Below are 21,005 nucleotides of genomic sequence, written 5' to 3' on the forward strand. Positions count from 1 at the left end.
ATATATTTTGAATATAAAAAATGATTTCGATACCACTCCAAGTAAAAGCAATATCTATACTTAATATATATTTTGAATATAAAAAATGAATTTTGATATCACTCCAACTAAAAGCAGTATCGATACTTAATATATGTTTTGAATATCTTTTGACGTCAATATTGTATTAAAATATCACTTATAAATACATACCTTATTAATTCACCTTACATTGCTGCCAGGAATTGAATATTTTGATTCTGGTCAGAAACTGGATATTATTGACCTGAACTTGCATTCCTACCAAGAACAGGATTTTTTTGACCTGGTATCGAGATGAGGATCTACAAATCACTAGGATTTTTTGACCCGAACTTGACATTTCTGCCAAGAACTGAATTTTATTGACATGAACTTGTATTTCTGCCAAGAACTGAATTTTATTGACATGAACTTGTATTTCTGCCAAGAACAGGATTTTATTGACCTAGTATCTAGATGAGGATCTACAGATCACTAGGATTTTTTGACCTGAACTAGCATTTCTGCCAAGAACAGGATTTTATGGACCTGGTATCGAGATGAGGATCTACAGATTACCAGGATTTTTTTACCCGAACTTGACATTTCTGCCAAGAACTGAATTTTATTAACCTGAACTCGCATTTCTGCCAAGAACATGATTTTATTGACCTGGTATTTAAATGAGGATCTACAGATCACCAGGATTTTTCTTGACCTGGTACCGAGATGAGGATCTATAGATCACCAAGCTTTTGCTTGACCTATTATCAATCATATAATTCTAGAGATACAAATATTTGTTATACATGTATAAATATTGATTTCGAGAATGACAATATCTTTATTGAATGTATAACCTTGATAACAAAAATTACACCATGATACTTGAAACATTCTTTATTGATAAAATGCTTTCAAATTGTTTACATTTTGAGGCTTTGGTAATATTACGCCTTCAGCCATTTTTAAGTAATAAGCTCCATTGATTCCGACCTTGTGAATGATATAAGGCCCATCCCAGCTTGCTGCTAGTTTGCCAGCCCCTTTTTCTTTAGTAGCTTGAGTGAGCACTTTCAATACCAAGTCACCTTCCTGAAAATACCTTTCTCTTACTTTTTTGTTGAAAGCTTTTCTAAGCTGCCTATGATAGGTGTCGAGCTTTACCCTTGCTTGATCCCTTGTCTCCTCGAGATTTAGAACCTCTGAAGCCATTCTTTCATTATTTTGACCATTCTCTATCATCTTTGTTCTGGATGTCAATACCACCATTTCAGATGGAGTTATTGCTTCCATACCATATGCCAAAGTAAAAGGTGATTCACCTGTAGCTGTTCGAGGTGTCATTCTATAAGCCCATAAAACACTATTTAGCTCATCCACCCAAAGACCTTTCTTGTCTTCTAATTTTTTTCTTGATATTATCCATAATGGTCTTATTTGTTACCTTTGCTTGCCCGTTACCCTGAGCATAGTATGGCGTAGATGTGAAGTGCTTAACCTTGTAAGATTCCAAGAAAGCTTTCAGCTTTCCTCTTTCGAATTGCAGGCCATTATCAGATATAATGGCATAAGGCAATCCATATCGACATATGACTCGTTCAAAAAGGAAATTTATGACATCTTGTTCTTTGATATGCTGTAGAGCTATGGCTTCTACCCACTTTGTAAAATAATCTGTGACTGCCTTCTTTTGCCTCTTCCTGGTGTAAGTAGACTGACAATATCCATACCCCATAGAGCAAAAGGCCATGGGTTTGAGACAATGTAACTCTTCAGCTGGGACATGTATGGCTTTCCCATGAACTTGGCACTGTACACACTTTTTCGCATATCGAAGACAATCCCTTCGCATTTGAGGCCAAAAATATCCCTGTCTTGTGATTTTATTGGCCAACGATCTACCAGCTGAGTGGTTTCCACATTCGCCTTCGTGAAGCTCAGCAATGATCAACTGTGCTTCCTCATACGATATACATTTCAAATGTGGACCTCCAAGATTCTTTCGATACAATTCATTATCAACCAATACATATCTTTGGGTGCCAGACTTAATTCTTCTGGCCTCATTTTTGTCCTCCACTACTTTCCCATCAGCTAAATATGAGACATATGCTTCTATCCATGATGCCCCCAGTGTATCAATTTCCATGATTGTTGAGTCGTCAATGTCGATGCTTGGCTTCTGTTGAACTTCAATATGCAGAGTACGACCCTCTGTATTTTCCAGCATCGTTGCAACATATGCAAAGGCATCCGCATGCCTGTTCTCATTTCTATTGAGATGCTGAAGTCTTATTTTACTGAAATTCTTCAATTTGGATTTTATAAAACTCACATAATCGACCATATTTTCACATTTTGCTGAGTATCCCTCATTAATCCGGCTGACCACGAGCATCGAGTCACTAAAAATCGATAACTCTTTTATATTGAGAGATTTAGCCATCTCGAGACCAGCTATTAAGACTTCATACTCAGCCTCATTATTGGACGCATGGAAACCCAATGTTATTGCAGTCTCGAGCCTTTGATTTTCAGGAGTAACCAACACCACTCTGATGCCACACCCCTTTCCTCTAGAGGATCCATCGACAAAAAGTCTCAAACCATTTGTTCCATCCTATGGATCGTCTGCATTGATAACATCATCAGGCTCTTGCAGCATCGCGAATTCTTCTTCTTCCATGCCCCAACTGGCATCCTCAGATGGAAAATCAGCTAGGAAGTCGGCCAGTACCTGACTCTTTTCTAATACGCGGTTTCGATACTCGACTCCAAATTCATTTATTAGTACATACCATTTAGACATCCTTCTTGACTTAGTAGTTTTCGCCAGAGTTTGCTTTAATGGGAGATTCGTCATCACGATCACCGAATGTGCTTGAAAATATGGTTTTAGTCTTTGAGACGAGAATAACAGTGCCAAGGCATACTTTTCTATCATCGAATATCGAGTCTCAGCCTCAAGCATTGTTTTACTTTGAAAATACACTGGTCTTTCCAATCCATTTTCTACTTTTACGAGGACATAACTTATAGCAAAATATGATACAGCCAAATAAATAAGCAAACTCTCTCCCTCATCTGGCTTTGTCAAAGTTGGCATTTCTTGCAGATATTTCTTTAATTCAGAAAATGCTTCTTCACATTCTTCATTCTAACAGAATTTGACATTCTTTTTAAGCAACTTAAAAAGTGGCTTACATTAATCAGAAGTTCTGGAGATAAATCTATTGAACGCCGCTATTCTCCCCGTCAACCTTTGTATTTGCTTTCGAGTTGTAGGTGATGGCATTTGCTAAAGTGCTCGTATTTGATCAGGATTAGCATCAATACCTCTCTTCGTAACTATGTACCCTAAAAACTTGCCAGAACTGACCCCGAAAGTACATTTTTTAGGATTAAGCTTCATATTAAACTCTCTCAATATTTTGAATACAGTGTCGAGGCCCTTTATGTAATCTCCAGCTTTCATAGATTTGATGACCATATCATCGATATAGACCTTGACAATACGTTTGATGAGTTTCTTGAACATCTTCTCCACTAGCCTTTGGTAAGTGGCTCCTGCATTTTTCAATCCAAATGGCATTCTGATGAAACAGTATATTCCTCCATTAACCACGAATGCTGTTTTTAACTGGTCTAGCATAGCCATTAGAATCTGAAAATATCCTGAATAACCATCGCAAAAACTAATCAACTCGAAACCAGCCGTTCGGTCGACCAATTCATCAATTCTAGGCATGGGATAGTGGTCCTTTGGACACTTTTTATTCACATCGGTAAAGTCGACACAAATTCGAACTCTACCATCTTTCTTGGGTACAACCACTATGTTTGATACCCATTTAGAATGCTCAACTTCTCTGATAATGTCATTATCTAACATCTTTTGTATCTCCACTTGCACTACTTTTTCATATATTGGCCTCACTTTTTTATGCTTTTGATGCACTGGAGTTGCAGTTTTCTTCCATATTTAGTTTGTGCAAACATATATCTGGATCGATACCGGTGAGATCCGACATCGACCATGCAAAAACATCTTGATTCTTTTTCAAAAACATCACCAACTCCTTTCTTATACTTACATCCATTTATGTACCAATGAACGACGTGTGACGCTCATTTTCCCCTTTACCGATATTAATCTTCTCCACCGCCTCTATGATTTTTCTTTCCCATGGTGGTTCTTCATGTTTGTTCATCTCTTGAGTGAACTTTACCTGCTTCTGTATCTGCATGTTGGTATCGACAGGTAAAGCTTGCTGTAACTGCTAAGTAGAGTTTTCCAAGACGCCCCCACTGTCTTGGCTTTTGCCCTTCATTATTCCCTTTACTGTGACAAAATTACACTTTTCTAATTCGGACTGATCGTCCCTAATCTCGTGTAATCCATATACAGTTGGGAATTTGAGAACTTAATAAAATGTGCTAGGCACAACACGCATTTTGTGTATCCATTTCCTTCCTAATATGGCATTGTGATCAGATTGGTGCTTGATGACCACAAATTTCGTCATCACCGTTTGAGGCCCAGCTCGAACTGGCAATTTTATCTCTCCAGCAGGTTTGGTAAAAGTTCCATTAAAACCATATAAGTTGAACTTTGGCGGTTTTAAATGTGACTCATCGAGACCAATTCCTTTGAACGCTTTCCAAAACAAAATATTAACTGAACTACCACAGTCCACTAATATCTTCTGTATATCATAGCCTGAAATACGCAAAGTGATTAGCAACACATTATCATGTGGTAACATTACCTTAGACAAGTCCTCCAGTACGAACATGATTGCCCCAGGAATGCTAGCCGATATTAGATGCTGACTCACTGGTATTGGTTCGATATTGACCTCGAGCACTTCTTTGACCGTTGAGATCTTTCTTATCTTATCTAGAAAAATCTTTTTCTGAGGAATTTCCCCCTTGTAAATCATGTTTATCACGCCCAATGGCTTCTCCCTTATGGTCGCTGTCTCTACAGGTTTAACATTAGCACGAAATTCTCTCAGCTTCCCATCTTTCTTGAGCCTGTCTATCTCTTTTAATAATTGAAGACACCTATAAGTCTCATGGTTCTTGATCTTGTGAAATTGACAATAAGGCTTTCCTTTCATTTCCCTAAGAGTATATTTTGGCCACACCACAAAATCTTCCTTCGCTATTCTCTGCAAAATATCTTCAGGCGTGGAATTGAGAGCTATGAAATTGCTAGGATCGAGCTCCTCCTTCAATGTTCTTGATAAATGTAAAAATGGATATTTCTACCTACGAATAAATGATGAAATTCAAACGTAAGTAAAACTAAAACTTTACGAATACTAATTTATCAAAGATTATTATACTCTCGAATCTATCGAAATAGAGTGGAGTAAAAGATTCGTTTAACTCTTAGTTCTTTAGCATTCAAAGTTTTCTATATCTTATCAGTCCTAGCCAAAGTTAATGAGAGTAATGGTAGGAAATTATACTACGATGTGAATTCAAATAACAAGATATGAATAACTTAACTACGAAATGTTAAGGTTTGAATATAGATAAAGAATTAGGGGAATTTGATTCCACCTTGAATCTGACTTCATAAACTAGTATAGATTGTTGTAATCTAATTCTTACATTCTTACGATAAGAATTGGTCATTCTAATCCCTAATCAATCATGACAATCTCTACCAAATAATGACTAGCATGTGAAGAAGTCCAACCCATTCTCATGGCGAATCAACAACCTTCTAGAGTGGAATAGACTCTTACAACTAGTTCTACACTACACAATCAAGTTTTCATCAAGGCTTTATCAAACTCCTCTAATGGCGGTTTAGCCTTGATTCATCAAACTATCATTTCCAATTGAATTTAAACAAGACATAATATAAAGATTCTAACTTTAATAATATAAAGATTCTAATCAATAATTCAAAACTAAACTAATAACTATGAAATGATTAACAACTAAGATATGAATTTAAATCTAAGTAATTTAATAAATCAAAACTGAAATTATGAAGAACTAACTATTTTTATTAATCTAATAAATGAATAATAATGATTCAATAATCTAAATTAAAACAAGGTATGAAAACTAATTAATTGAAGAAAACTAGATCTAGAACTATGCTCTAATGGCTACTTGCTACCTAAACTAAATATGACTTAAGAGCTAAGTCTTGTGTATGGAAATAGAGGAGACCAGATCCACATTTTCGTGCATGGGCTGAGGAGCCATGTTTTGGGCCGGAAAATCGAGCCCAAAACCCAATTTCTTCAGTACACAAAGGCATTTTTAGTTGGATTTTACTTCAATAGACTTTTTATGCACTTCTACTCCTCTAATTGGGTCAAGGTTTGGACCATTGGAAAGCTCTTTCTGAGCCAGTCGTTTGGACATAAGATAGGCCCAATTCCGAGGTCTGAGTTCAAAGATCTGACGCCGGAAGTTCTATCGACTTTTTGTCTTGTTTGTTACCCAGCGTTGACTTTGACTTTTCAGCTTTGACTGGGCTTTACAAAGGCTTTTTCTCCTTGAATCTTGGCCTTTAATCACAAAACTTCTTAGCAAGCAACTCTTGTTCCTTTATCTCGCCAAAGTGACACATTTCTGCACATAATTGGCTCCAATGCCTGAAATACATAAAAACATGTAATCAACATTAACTCTTATTTATTACTCGCATAATTAGTCTAAAAGTATTATTATTAGGGGGTTTAAACTACAGTTTTGAGCTCTTATCAAACCACCCCCAAAAAGCATTTTGCTTGTCCTCAAGCAAATATGAGAAATTAGAATAAGTGACCAAAAATGGAGTTCTAACTACTCTCGTTCCGCCGAGTGCGATTGCATTGACCATATGTAACAAGGCCTTAAACCACTAGGAATTCCCAAGTGGACGAGTTATAGCCTCGTGAGAGTTTTCCAGTGAAGGTACTCACAAACTTCATCTATACTACAACGACAAAGAAATAAAACTATTGTTTTCTTATTTATGCTCCCAATTATCTATATATCTCACTAGCAATGAATAAAGAATAATCAAGTCTAAACCTCAGCTAATATATACATAATAATCAATCATCTACGAATAAACATATATACAATGAGTAATACTATGAAATACACTAGCAGGCCCATTTATGAAAAACTCGGAATATCGTCCTTAAGTAGGTCCTCACATAAATGTCAAGACAAAAACCACTATGATTTTTCCACTCAAGTTTCGCTACTCCAGTGTGCAATGGGCACACTTTACCTTATAATCTCAATGACACACAAGGAAGCCGGAGTCGATCAAACACATCTGCCACTTACTATCACACTAACAGTTTCCTAATTGAGCTAGAGGTCTTTATTAGGTGTTGCGGGGATTAGGAGACGGGTTAAGAAGGAAGGAAATGGATATTCAAAAAGGATAAGTCTGAGATAATAGAGTCTTCATATTATGTAACTAGAGAAAACCTTATTCTGTACTTTTGCTTCTACACTTTGTTTCCATCCTTAGCCATATTTTTCTTTTTCTTTGGCTTTTGACTCCTCTGATTCTATTTTTGGAGTTCTAACTCTTTATTTTCTTTTATTTATTTATTTATTTATTTTTTATTTGGATGGAAACTTTCTTTTCTTATCTGAAGCGACTAACAAATTTTTGATTTCAAAGGTCTTTCTCTTTTCTATTCTTCATCTCTATTCTCAGACTTATTCAAAGAATGGGTAGGTTGATATATATATATATATATATAATTTTATTTTGTTTTTGTAACAGGGTAAAGGAATTATGGTTTATGAAAGGCTAAAGAAGAGCTCAGAGGGGCGACTAGCGGAAAAATAATTCATAGGGCTTGAATTTCTGGTTATATCGATCCAAAGAGGGTCTAAATTCTCGCTTAGGATATGGTATAGTGATCAAGCAAGTGGACATGTGATTTCCCTATCCGGATTTTACTTCTCCCTTGTGTCATTTCTCAAATGTTTCACTCATATAAGGCTTTAGGCTATATTCTCACAGGATTTGTAGAATAAGTACTCTAGCCTAGATTTCAAGAACTTATTGCAAACAATCATAGCTACTCATGTAATATATTTATAGATAGATGCAAGGATTATTACCTACATATTAACCTAAGTTTCTAAAACTATTCTAATGCAAAAGCTACGTGAGATTTCTAGATTATCAAGGGCCTATAGAAGGAAAATAATACCAATATTCCTAAGTGTACATCATAAACTTTTTATTAATATTTTTTAAAAAAATTTGAATTTTTAACTAGAAAACAAGTACATATTATACATACCTATATCCTAACAGATGCCTTAATTTATCGTGTTTCTACCCCAAAACAAGAAGCATGCTTTGTCCTCAAAGTATTAAAATAAAAACGGTAGAGAAATACCATGGAAACATGTGAAATTCTGGAACATCTGCAAAACAAGGTTAAAACATACTAATATAGAAAATAAAAACTGGCGCAACTCGATATGAGTTCCACCCGTTATGGGGTTAAGAAGAATCAAATTGCTTGGGACATAAGCAGACACTAACTGAAATAAAAACTAACCTTAACTCCCATTTAAGCGTCATCCTCCTCTCCAAAGAGATTAGGTTCCTTCGCATCCTGCCATGCCATGATAACTTGCCAAGCCTGTCGCCGTATGTCATCAACTTGTGCTAACCTGTCGAATGTTACTATGTCTGATAGGGTGTAAGGAGCAACCAAATAAGGTTGGACCTGCCATCCCGGCCAAGTCATTACTCAAAATGAGCGAACTACCCAATTGGTGGGTCTCATGACTTCAACCCTTTTCCAATCCATGAACTGGGTACAGAATTCAGGTAGACAACTGAGCATGATGCGACAAACCAAAATAGGCATAAGAAGATACTTATGCCTCATACTTTGGGCTCTCTTAAAACTAGCCACTAATACTCGGGGAATGTCATATCGGCGATGTCCTTTAGCTATAGCAAGGAAAACGTCACCAGCAGTACTATTTGCAGAGGTAAACTGCTAATCCCTTAAAATATTCATTAGGATGAATAACATGGTGGTGCCTACATTTAAGGATAGCCTACCAAGGGCTATGTTGTAACGCCCTTGGTCCATTATACGAAATACCCCTCCCTCATAATACTCATAGAAATATGTATAGTCATAGAGGTATGCATTATCGGTCATATATCCCCACGTGTGAATAGGATCAGGTATTGGTATTCCCGAAACTAACGCTACCACATACTTATTGAATTCTAGTGGCGTGTCATCAACCGTGACGGAGAATTTTTGTTCTCCATCCTGGTTACAATTGAAGTTAACATTATTGTAAAAATATGCAGTAAGCTTAGGTGAATACGAGTTGTCTTCACTTACTAGTAGATGCATCCATCCTAACTGCAAGATCCTTTCGCGGAACCAATGTCCATAAGTCTCGCTTCCTAACAATTGTTCGAAAGATTGCACCGGTATCACTATATGAGAAGTCATCACAAAACTACTCCCTAGAACAGCTGCAATGATCCTGGAACAACCTACAAAAAATTGGAAGTTTTTGTGCCCCCGGGGGTCGGTATTTGCGGGGTTAAGCCTTTGTGAATTTTGAGTTCGGGCACTTGGCAGCGCGGCAGCTCACTTTTGGGATGGCGCAGTCGCCTTTCGGGATGGCGGAATTCCAGTGTTTTGGGTGCAGGTCGTGCTCAGGTTTGGGCTTGGTAGGGCGCGGGTCGCGCTCTGAAGAAATTTTGATTGATAGTGCCTAGGGCAAAGGTGGTGCTCCACTGGGGCGCAGGTGCGCTCTGAGGTGCTTAAATGCAAAAGTGAGAAGGAAAAAGAAGGAAAAGTTGGGAGTGAAAGGTGAGAGATGAATGTGAGGTGTAGTGTGGGTTATGAGTGTAGAATGAAGGAAGTTTATATAGATTGTGAGCTTCCAAAACGAATCGGCAAGTTGCCAAAAAGTTTTAAGGCAATTGCCGGAAACAAAATATTTCTGAAACCGAAAACGGAAACAACCCATATTCTCTATTCCAAAACAAACCCAATATCTTTTAGGTTGAATTTAGGATAGTAACTGCCTAACTCATTGAGATTTCATCCTACCACAATATCTAATCATAGCTGTAACGTCCGTATTTTTAAATACGTATTTTTCTATTTAATTAATTAATTAAATTATTTATTTTAAAAATTAGATGGGACGGACTTCGGGATACGTGGGCACGGTTTTGGGCAGTCTCGAAGTCGGTGTTGGGCTTGGGTTTAGGACCCAAGTATATAAACACATTTTTCTAGAAAATAGGGTTCTGGAGAATAGAATATTAAAAATGGAGGCGAGAGAAGTTTGGTTTCTTTGGAGGCGTTGGGCCCTTGACGAATCGGGCTAGGAGGATCGGTCGAGTACATTACGTCAGTGAGTAGCTATTTGGCTATTTCACGGAGTTATAGTTTTCGTATATGATCTTGTTTAATGTTTACATTTTTCTTTTTTTTGTTCATTATATTGTTTTTCGGCGAAAGTGTCGTATTAGTAGATTTAACTCTGTTGAGACTCGGAAACTCGACATTTCACTGTCGAAGCGGATGGGCGTTAAGGGCAGTTAAAGCCCCATTAGAGAAATCGTTATTTTCTTTGTTTTCTATGTGTATACTCTTGTTGATTTACTGTGGTGGTTGTGGTTGTTTTAAACTGTTGATTGTCGGATGATTAGCCGTAGTGGGGGTTGGAGTATTGGAGTATTGGAGTGTTGGACGGACTGTTGGGATGGGTTGTAGGGATGGCGTGCTGGAGAATGGACGAGCTGTCGGGAAGCTCCATTAATGGCGGCTAGAAATCGCCAGTAAAAGTATGAGGACTGTCATTGTTGTGTTTTTGTGTTGATTGATTGTTGGGGTTTGATGTATGGGTGTGAGGGCTGTTGAGTGAGGGCGGTGGGGAGCTTGAACCAAGCTTTAATGGAGATCGAAATCTTAGATCTAGGTTGAAGAAGAGTATTGAATCACTGATATTGGAGTTTTTGTTTTCATTAAAGTGGTGTGGGTTTCTATGAGGAGTCAAACCGCTAGGTTGAATTGGGTGGTCGTGTGGAGGCTTGTGGTGGCCGGATTTGGTGGTGGAAGAAGATTGAAGAAGATGAACAGTAATTTTCGGGTTGGGCTTGGGCTTGGGTCAAGACCAAGTGGGTCGGTTTTGCTTAGGCCCGATTCTAATTTCATTTGTTGGTTGGGCCCGATTTTGGTTGTTTTGTTTGGGCCCGATTTTAATTAAGTTTGGGACCAGTTCTAATATTAGCCTATGGTCCGTTACATTTGTATTTGTGGACCAGTTTAACTTAACAGTGTTTGGGCCGTTTCTAATATTGCTTGGACCAGTCCATTGGACTTAAAATAGATCTTTCTGGGTTTTTACATGTTTAAACTTTCGGGTTCTAAGGTTTGGGCTTGGCCAGTTGGGTCCGAACCATGACCTTGGTCACGAGCCCATGAGCCATGCACTTTGTCCTTAGCCATGAACCATGGCTATGACCTGAGCCCTGTCGAACACAAAAACGACAGTTTGACTTTGACCAGGACAGTTTGACTTTGACCAGGATAGTTTGACTTTGACTAGGACAGTTTGACTTTGACCATCGACCGTTGACTTTGACGGTTGACTTTGACCTTTGACCATGGACGATTGACTTTGACCTTTGACCATGGGCGGTTGACTTTCACCTTTGACTTTGGCGATAGCGGTTTGACTTTGACCATGGCATGTTGAGTTTGACCTTGACCATGAGGTGTTGACCTTTGACCGTTGACCGTTGACTTTGGTATTGACCGTTGGTGTGGATGTTGACTTTTCAAGTTTTTCATATGTTTGTTTATATGGATATATATAGTAATAAAATCTTGTCGGATATTGTATAACTTGGTTGGTAAATTATCTAATTTAGATTTGGCGTGAGTAGTGTGTAAAGCATATTGGGCTTTGATTGTGGGATAATGGATTGTTTAATTGTACCACGTTTTATGTTGTATATTATATGGACATATGTAGTAATAAAATCTTTGTGGAAGCTTGTACAACTTTGGTTGTCATTATCTAATAAAGATTTGACATTGATATTGTGTATTTTTGACACGTGACGATATTGAGATGTTAGGAGATATTATATTCCTAATACGTTATAATGTATGTGATACGTTGAAGCATTGTGACATGATATAATATGCTAGGATAGTTGTATTAATGCAATATCTTGGAGAAATGTATATACACTCCATTATTTTATATGTGAAATGCTAATATAGCATTGGTGAATATTTGCCCACGGGAGTGTGGTGTAGTGCAATAAGATATTGGCACGTGAAAGTATGAAATATGGTTATGAGATATATTGAGATATTTCTAGAGATTGTGGCTTAGTGCAATAAGGTAATTGACCTGCACGTGATATAATGGAATGTTTATGAGTCATTAATGTATGACACCTGAATAAATTACGTAACGAAAATCCTAGAACCTGACTACCACAACTCATGAGATTTGCCTTGTGTGGGCTTATGTGATATGATTGACCCATGTGTTGGGTGTATATATAAGATGTGATTGACCCATGTGTTGGGCAATCGTAGCCGAATAGTGGCTTGATATATTCCGTTCGCAAAATAGAACGATGATGCGCAATATTTTATGCCGAATAGTGGCAGTGCTTACATAGATTTGGCTTCCGTGTGTGAGGATTTACGGTGTCGCGGCATCCCGCCGGGTGGTTACGCGCGGAGTGGCTCATTATGTAAAGGGAGGCATGTGGATGTACATGTTCGGGCGTTGGGTTTGCGATTGTGGTAGCCAGGGAAACTAGGTAAGACATAGATACGACGTGAATTTTAGGGACACGCAAAGAAAGCCTGAAATAATCTAATTATGGTAATATGTTTGGTTGGTTATGTGTTTAGTTAGAACCTAAGGCGCCTCGATGGAGGAACTACATGCCTTATTTATGATGCGTATAGTTTGTTGTGTGGTTAGTGGGAAGTTAAGGCGCCTCAGTGGAGGAACTACCTGCCTTAATTATTGTACATAAGGATGCTATATTAGTCGTTGAAAGTTAAGGCGCCTCGGTGGAGGAACTAACTGCCGTATGGGTTGTGTATATATATGTATAATTATATGTTGTATTTTAGGGCTACTCACACCAGCATTTTATAATGCTGACCCGATTTGCATGTTTGCTTATCGGGTGTGTTCATTCAATGAACATAGTTGATAAGTTTTGACAGGTTTAGTGTTGAAGAAGATCGGTTGCTGCTTGTGGTTTGCGTTAGCGTTGCATCTCAGGATAAGTTTTGTTTTCCCTTGAGGTGATATAGATTTTCAGTTGAGATAAGATTATTTGCATTTTCATTTGTAAATTGTTTTTGGTAATGAAGATGACTGTTGTTTAAGTTAAAATTTTTATTGGTTTTTAATTATCCGCATATTTTAAACTGTTTATGGGTTTTTGGAAGTGGAGAGTGTGTCACACCTCGGAAATCGACGAGTCGGGGACAAATAATGTTTTTCCGAATTCTGTCGAAATTCGGGGTGTGACAATAGCCATGCCCATATCGGCAATATTCTCAACCATCACTCCAAAACAACTTCTAAAATGGAAGATCATATAACAAATTATGCTAGAGTAAATAATACCACCCCCAAACAATTTGGGAAGGTGGGATTAACAATAAAAACAATGCACAATTTGAAAAGAACCATATTATATTAAAATTAAAATTCAAATACAATTAACTACCGAATACAAATCTAATAACTGAATTCAAAAAAAAAAAAGTTAACATCCGAACTAAATAAAAACAAATACAAAACAACATCAACTCATAAAATCCCTAAACCACGCACTACTGGTAGAGGATGGAGCATGAGAGGAGGATGGGCCCTGAGCTCCCGATGGGCCAGCGCCATCTGTCCTGCGGCGACGATGCACGTGCCTCACAGAAACCTCCTCAAAAGAAGAACCCCCCTGGGGTGGGAAGCGTTCAAGCATATCTTCTCGAAACTTGGGCTGAGCTTCCATCTCGGCCTTCATCTGTTCCCAACGCTCATCCTCGCGCTGGGCACGAGTCTCGAAGTTATGATGCATGGTAGCCTGCCGAGTCCGGAGATCTTTGCAAATAGTATTGAGGGAACGCATGCCACGATGAAGCACCGACATGCGTTTTGCATCCGACCTACACCTCTCCAAGGCATCGGCATCAAGACATGCCGTGTCCTCCTCAACCTCCGAGTCATCCTCTTCAACTACCCTCTCTTCAGGCAACCTCCAAACCTTTTGGATACACTCCGTATAAATAGTAGGATTTTTGTGCTGTTTCAGCCAAATCCTATCAAACGTCGGAGTCGCTCTTAAGGTCATCATGATCTTCGTTATCAAAACAGGGAGAGGTGCAATACTCTTCCCAACTCCCCTAATCATATTACTCAAAAACTCTAGAATACAAAATTCATACTTCTGCTCCTGGAGTATCTATAGAAAGTGAAGGAAGTTCAGATTGATGTCACTGACCTTCTCCTTCCCGATGACATTCCTACCAATCCAATGAGCTACAGCCAGTTGGTTGGTTCTCAGAGACGACTGGCGAACACATTGCGAGCTCGCACTGTAGTTCCCTTCCAAAACAGTCGCATTCATCAAAGACTCGATCCCAGTAAATTGGGATTCCTATAATATGGCATCGAGATGGCATCTAGGCGGAATGCCTAAAATCTCAGCTAAGAACCTAGTAGATACTTCTCTCCTCCTCCCGGCCACCTTAACAAAAATTTTATTCCCATCCAACTCCGTCGTCCTATAAAATTTTTGGACCAAATCTTCGTGGTAAAAATTGTCTGTCGAGTACCACAACCTACTCCAATCTCTCCTAACCATCTCGTCACCGTAAAACGGAGCGAAGTGGTCGGCCGTAAAGGCTTGCTCTGGCAAAATCCTCCGTCTCTGCGCTATTGGAAGTTTTGAACTGATTTGAGGGTTTGTCTATGGTTTAGGAAACAATACAAAACAACCTCACTAGAAAAACAATGGTGGTGGCCCGACACCTCCAATTATTTTGATTTTTTAATGTTTTCGGTGGTTGAAATTGTTGGGGATGGTGGTGGGAAATGTTTGGAGAAGATTTGGAGTTGTTTTAAATGTTGGGCGTGGGTGTATTTAATTTTTTTTTTTTTTTTTTTTTTAAATTTTGAACTAGGGTTTGAAGTTTGGTTAATGGCGGTGGCGGAATAGAAAACACGAACTGTTGGTTTGAAGGAAAGGGACGCACGTGCGCATGAGATTGGGCCCAAGCCCAATTTGATTTTTTAAATTTTTTCGATTTTTCGCGCAACTTCAAACTAAATTTGCCGCTTCGTTACTGGTGGCAATTTTTGCGAATGAGCTATGGAAATAATCAGGAGAGAATTTCCAATCCAATGATCCATAAAACACTCTATTCCGACCGTGGGTGATATATAAGAAGATGGAAAATGCCTCGAAGTGTGTGCATGACGTAAGTTATGCGAACGAGTGAAATCTAATTTCATAGATAATGTCAACTCGAATCGAAATACAATTAAATGGCCTAAGCAACACAAATGGAAAGTTGAACAATCCCGGATAGAAAAACGAATACCCTACCCCCAAACAAATTTTTGGCGATGAAGTTTGAAAATTTGTTCTAAAAGTGGGTCTTTTAAAGTCAGATTCCCGAGACTTTCTAAATTACTATGTTTATGATTTTAACAATTTTGATTTTTTATGAAAAATATTTAATATAAGAAAAACAAGAAAGCAATAAATGCATAATTCACACCATAGAGGAACATGACTCAAAATCCGAGAAAACATGCAAGAGTGTAAAACGTGAATTATGTTAACCGTGGACTTAGGATTCGGTACTTACATCCACACATTCCATAGGGAGGGCCCGGTTACCTGAATGGTGCACTTACCAATATATGGAAATGAAAGGAAGTACACCCCAACAAAGGTCAGTCCTCATAGATAGAGTTCTGTAAAAAGACTTCCTCTACATCAGGGGACAAAAACTCGTGGAAATGTTTCAACCGTTGGCCATTGACTTGAAAAGTACTGTTGTCCTTGGGATTTACCAAGGTGATTACCCCGCGAGGGGTGACTTCAGTAACTAGAAAAGGACCAGACCAACGGGTTTTTAATTTCCCTGGAAAAATATGTAGACGGGAGTTGAAAAGTAAGACCTTTTGACCTACCACAAACTTTTTGCGCAAGATTTGCTTATAATGAACACGTTTCATGTTAGCTTTATAATCCTTCGTGAGATCATAAGAATCGCTACGGATTTCTTCAAGCTCATTCAATTACAACTTGCGCTTGACACCCGCCTCATCAAAATTGAAGTTAAGGCTTTTTATATCCCACATAGCGCGGTGCTCCAATTCAACGGGCAAATGACAAGGTTTCCCAAATACAAGTCTAAATGGAGACATACCTATAGGAGTTTTGAAAGCAGTCCTATATGCCCATAAGGCATCAGATACACGCTTTGACCAGTCTTTCCTATCAGGATTTACAGTTGTTTCTAATATCTTTTTGATTTTCCTATTAGAAACTTCTACTTGTCCGTTAGTTTGTGGATGATATGGAGTTGCTTTCTTATGTGTAACTCCATACTTTTTCACGAGAGATGTAACAACTCTGTTGCAAAAATGTGTTCCACCATCACTAATGATGGCTTTGGGAATGCCAAATCGACAGAAAATATACTATGTAACAAAAAACACAACTATCTTATGGTCATTGCTACGACAAGCCATGACATTTATAGATTTAGACACGTAGTCCACGACAACTAGAATATAGATGAAACCGTGGGAAGCTGGAAAGGGACCCATGAAATCAATGCCCCATACGTCAAATATTTCTACCACCATGATTGGATTTAATGACATCATATTACGCTTCGTGATTTGCCCAAGTTGTTGGCAATGAACACACATCTTGCAATGCACTTCAGCATCTTTAAAGAGAGTAGGCCAATAAAACCCACATTGAAAAATTTTAGTAGTTGCTTTCATACCACTAAAATGGACACCACACTCTTTGTCATGGCAGAATGAGAGAACCTCATTATATTCCCATTGGGGAATACAACGACGAATAATCTGATCCACACAATACTTGAAATGGTAGGGTTTATCACAGTAGTATAGCTTAACTCTGGCAAAGAAATTCTTACGTTCATTTCTTGACCAATCATAAATAATTACATCAGACGCTAAATAATTCACAATGTCAGCATACCATGGTGCGGAAAAAATAGCATACAAATGCTCATCAGGAAAAAAGTTTGGTATGGACCCATAATCACTATCATCGTCGTTTGTAAGTCTAGATAAGTGGTCGGCAACTACGTTTTTGACCCCTCTTTTGTCCTTTATTTCTAATGTGAACTCTTACAGGAGAAGAATCCATCGGATTAATCTCTACTTAGCATCATTCTTTACGAGAAGGTACCTAAGGGTTGCATGCTCCGTGTAAACTAGAGTCTTAGAACCAACCAAATAAAGACAAAACTTATCTAAAGCATAAACAACAGCTAAGAATTCTTTTTCAGTAGTTGATAAACATAAAATTGAATAGTCTACCTACGAAATGAACGATGAACTCAAAACGTAAGTAAACTACAACTATTTTAAGTGTCTATTTTTATCAAAGTTTCTACTCTCGAATCTATCGAAATAGAGTGGAGTAACAAATTCGTTCCACTCCTAGTGCTCTAGCATGAAATGTTTTCTAATCTAATTAGTCGGTCTTAAGTCTAATGAGAGCTTTACGAAGGGGAATTATACTACGATGCAATATGAAAAGCAATATGTTGAATGTCACTACGAAATATATGGAAATACTAATGTTCTTGAATCTAGATAAAGAATTAGAGGGGAATTGAATCCACCTCGAATCCAACTTAATCACCTAGAATAGACTGTTGTAATCCAATTCTTATATTCTTACGGTAAGAATTGCTCGTTCTAATCCCTAATTAACATGGCATTTCTACCAATTATAACTAGCATGTGAGGTCGTCCACCCATTCTCATGGCGAAACACGACCTTCTAGAATGGAATAGACTCTACAACGCTTCTACACTATACAACTAAGTTTTCATCAAGGCTTCATCAACCCCTCTAATGGAGGTTTTAGCCTTGATTCATCAAACCATCATTTCCCATTGAAATTGAATACAACATATTACAAAGATTCTAACTTTATGAAATTTAACTAAACAATAATCGAAATCTAATTAATAACTAAGAATTGAATGATAACAAGAATTGAAATTAGATCTAATAAATTGTAAATGACAAAAATCGAAATTGACAAGAATAACTATTTTATTTATCTAATCAATAAAGAATAATGATTTAAAGTTTTAATCTAAAACAGAGAATGAAATTCTAAAACTGAGATCTAAAACTAATTAATGGAGGCTACTAATCTAATTTCTAATCTAGGTCTAACTATCTACCATTAACAAAGAGTGAAGCTTTGGTTTTTATACATTCAGATCCAAAAATCGTGCATGGGCTTGGAGCCATGTTTTGGACCAGAGAATCAGGCCCAAAACCCAATTTCTTTAGTCCAAAATGGGCTCTTCAGCTGCAGTTGGCTTCGACAGATGTTTCGTCCACTTTTGCTCCTCTAATTGGGTCAAGGCTTAGACCATTGGAAAGCTCTTTCTGATCCGGTCGTTTTGACATAAGGTAGGCCCAATTCCGAGGTCTGAGTCCAAAGATATGGTCTTCGGAAGTTCTGCTCACTTTGTGTCTTTGTTTTACTCTTTTAGCGTTTTGACTTTTCAGCTTTGACCGGGCTTTAGAAAGGCTTTGTCTTCTTGAATCTTGGCCTTTAATCACAGAACTCCTTAGCAACCAACCATTGCTCCTTTATCTAGCTAAAGTGGCACATTTCTGCACATAATGAACTTTGAAGCCTGAAATGCATAAAAACACGTAATCAGTATTAACTCTTACTTATTATTCACATAATTGGTCTAAAAATATGATTATTAAGGGGTTAAAACTACAGTTTTGGGCTCTTATCAAACCACCCCCAAACAGCATTTTGCTTGTCCTCAAGCAAAGATGAGAAATTAGAATAAGTGACCAAAAATGGAGTTCTATCTACTCTCGTTTCGTTGAGTGCGATTGCATTGACCATATGCAACAAGGCCTTAAACCACTAGGAATTCCCTAGTGGACGAGTTATAGCCTCGTGAGAGTTTTCAAGTGAAGGTACTCACAAACTTCATCTATACTACAACGTCTAAGAAATAAAACTATTGTTTTCTCATTCATGTCTCAACTATCTATACATCTCACTAGCAATTGAATAAGAATAACCAAGTCAAAACCTAAGCTAATATATGCATAATAATCAATCATCTACGAATAAACATATATACAATGAGTAATGCTATGAAATGCGAGAATGAAGTCCGTTTGAAACTTTGGAATAAGCGTCCTTAAATAGGTTCTCACATAAAAGTCAAGACAAAAATCACTCTGATTTTTCCACTCAATTTTGCTACTCCGATTAATGCAGTGGGCATACTTTACCTTACAATCTCAATGACACACAAGGAAGCGAAGTTGATCAAACACATCTGCCACTTACTATCCCACTAACTTATTCCTAATTGAGCTAGAGGTCTTTATTAGGTGTTGCGGGGATTAGGAGATGGTTTAAGAAGGAAGGAAATGGATATTCAAAAAGGACAAGGCTAAGATAATAGAGTCTTCATATTATGTAACTAGAGAAAGCCTTGTTATTTACTTTTGCTTCTACACTTTGTTTCCATCCTTAGCCATATTTTTTTTTTCTTTTTCTTTGGATTTTGACTCCTTTTATTCTATTTTTTTGGATTTTTTATTTTATTTATATTTTTATTTTTCTTTTCTTTGGATGGAAACTTCTTTTCTTTATTTTCTGAAGCAATTAACTAACTTTTGTTTACACAGGTTTTTCTCTTCTTCTTTCTTCCTCATTCTATTCTCAGACTTATCTAAATTGGGTACGTTGAATTTTTTATTTTGTTTTGTTTTGTAACAGGGTAAATGATTTGTGGTTTATGAAAGGGCTAATGAAAGGCTCAGTGGGGCGACTAGCGGAAAATATACTTAGGTCAGAATTTCTAGCTATATCGATCCAAAAAGGGCCTAAATTCTCTCTTAGGACATGATATAGTGGTCAAGCAAGTGGACGTGTGATTTCTCTATTCGGAATATACTTCTCCCTTGTGTCATTTCTCAAATGTTTCACTCATATAAGGCTTTAGGCTATATTCTCACAGGATTTGTAGAATAAGTACTCTAGCCTAAATTTCAGAAACTTACTGCCAAACAATCATAGATACTCATGTAATATATTTATAGATAGATGCAAAGATTATTACCTACATATTAACCTAAGTTTCTAAAAACTATTCTAATGCAAAAGCTACATTGAGACTTCTAGATTATTAAGAGCATAGAGAAAGAAACAATACCAATATTCCTAAGTGTATAGCATAAACTTTTTATTTTTATTTTTATTATTTTTAAGGCAAATAATACGTAATATACAACCTAATATGTGCTTAACATTTATATCGTGTTTCTATACCACCCCCAAACAATTTGGGAGAAGGGGGTTCATGAAACAATTCAATAGCACAATTAAATTATGTAACTAACTAATTTTTATAATTTTTAACATTTTATAAATAAAAGTGCGTAATTTACATCCTAAAAGTGTCTAATTTTTGCAATGTTTCTATCCCACCCCCAAACAATCGAACGCTTTGTCCTCAAAGTGTAAAGAGATAAGGAAAGAATTTACTATAGAAACGTGGCAAAAATTGGTAGTACCTATAACAGAAATATTATAAAGATGAAATGATAATATGAAGCACAATTAAACTGGTACGTACTAACTAACACAAACTCTACTGGAGTCAACATGACAGGCTTAGGGTGGCAA

At 37.3% G+C, this 21,005-nt stretch overlaps 3 protein-coding genes across 3 annotated transcripts; all 3 read right to left on the bottom strand.

Annotated features, from left to right (window-relative positions):
• Positions 1 to 691: 691 nt before the first annotated feature.
• LOC147488052 (uncharacterized) lies at positions 692 to 1,347 on the bottom strand. The gene is made up of 2 exons (XM_086574241.1): positions 931 to 1,347; positions 692 to 784 (listed from the first exon to the last, which is right to left on the bottom strand). The coding sequence occupies exons 1-2, from the start codon at positions 1,345 to 1,347 to the stop codon at positions 692 to 694; spliced, it is 510 nt and encodes a 169-aa protein (XP_086430367.1).
• A 28-nt stretch (positions 1,348 to 1,375) lies between these two features.
• On the bottom strand, positions 1,376 to 2,449 carry LOC147488053 (uncharacterized). The gene has a single exon (XM_086574242.1). It carries the CDS (start codon positions 2,447 to 2,449, stop codon positions 1,376 to 1,378), a length of 1,074 nt encoding a protein of 357 aa, XP_086430368.1.
• A 1,978-nt stretch (positions 2,450 to 4,427) lies between these two features.
• Positions 4,428 to 5,126, bottom strand: LOC147488054 (uncharacterized). The gene has a single exon (XM_086574243.1). The coding sequence runs from the start codon at positions 5,124 to 5,126 to the stop codon at positions 4,428 to 4,430; it is 699 nt and encodes a 232-aa protein (XP_086430369.1).
• Between the last annotated feature and the right edge of the window lie 15,879 nt (positions 5,127 to 21,005).

The sequence above is a fragment of the Coptis chinensis genome, chromosome 7, assembly GCF_015680905.1.
Source record: "Coptis chinensis isolate HL-2020 chromosome 7, ASM1568090v1, whole genome shotgun sequence".
Taxonomy (NCBI): Eukaryota; Viridiplantae; Streptophyta; class Magnoliopsida; order Ranunculales; family Ranunculaceae; genus Coptis; species Coptis chinensis.

What these genes read in the sequence shown, in the direction of transcription:
- LOC147488052 (XM_086574241.1), bottom strand. Translation starts at nt 1,347, where the DNA reads ATGACACCTCGAACAGCTACAGGTGAATCACCTTTTACTTTGGCATAT. An exon ending in TATTACCAAAGCCTCAAAAT is followed by an intron (nt 785 to 930) that starts GTAAACAATTTG and finishes TTGTATCTCTAG; the next exon opens with AATTATATGATTGATAATAG.
- LOC147488053 (XM_086574242.1), bottom strand. Translation starts at nt 2,449, where the DNA reads ATGGCTAAATCTCTCAATATAAAAGAGTTATCGATTTTTAGTGACTCG.
- LOC147488054 (XM_086574243.1), bottom strand. Translation starts at nt 5,126, where the DNA reads ATGAAAGGAAAGCCTTATTGTCAATTTCACAAGATCAAGAACCATGAG.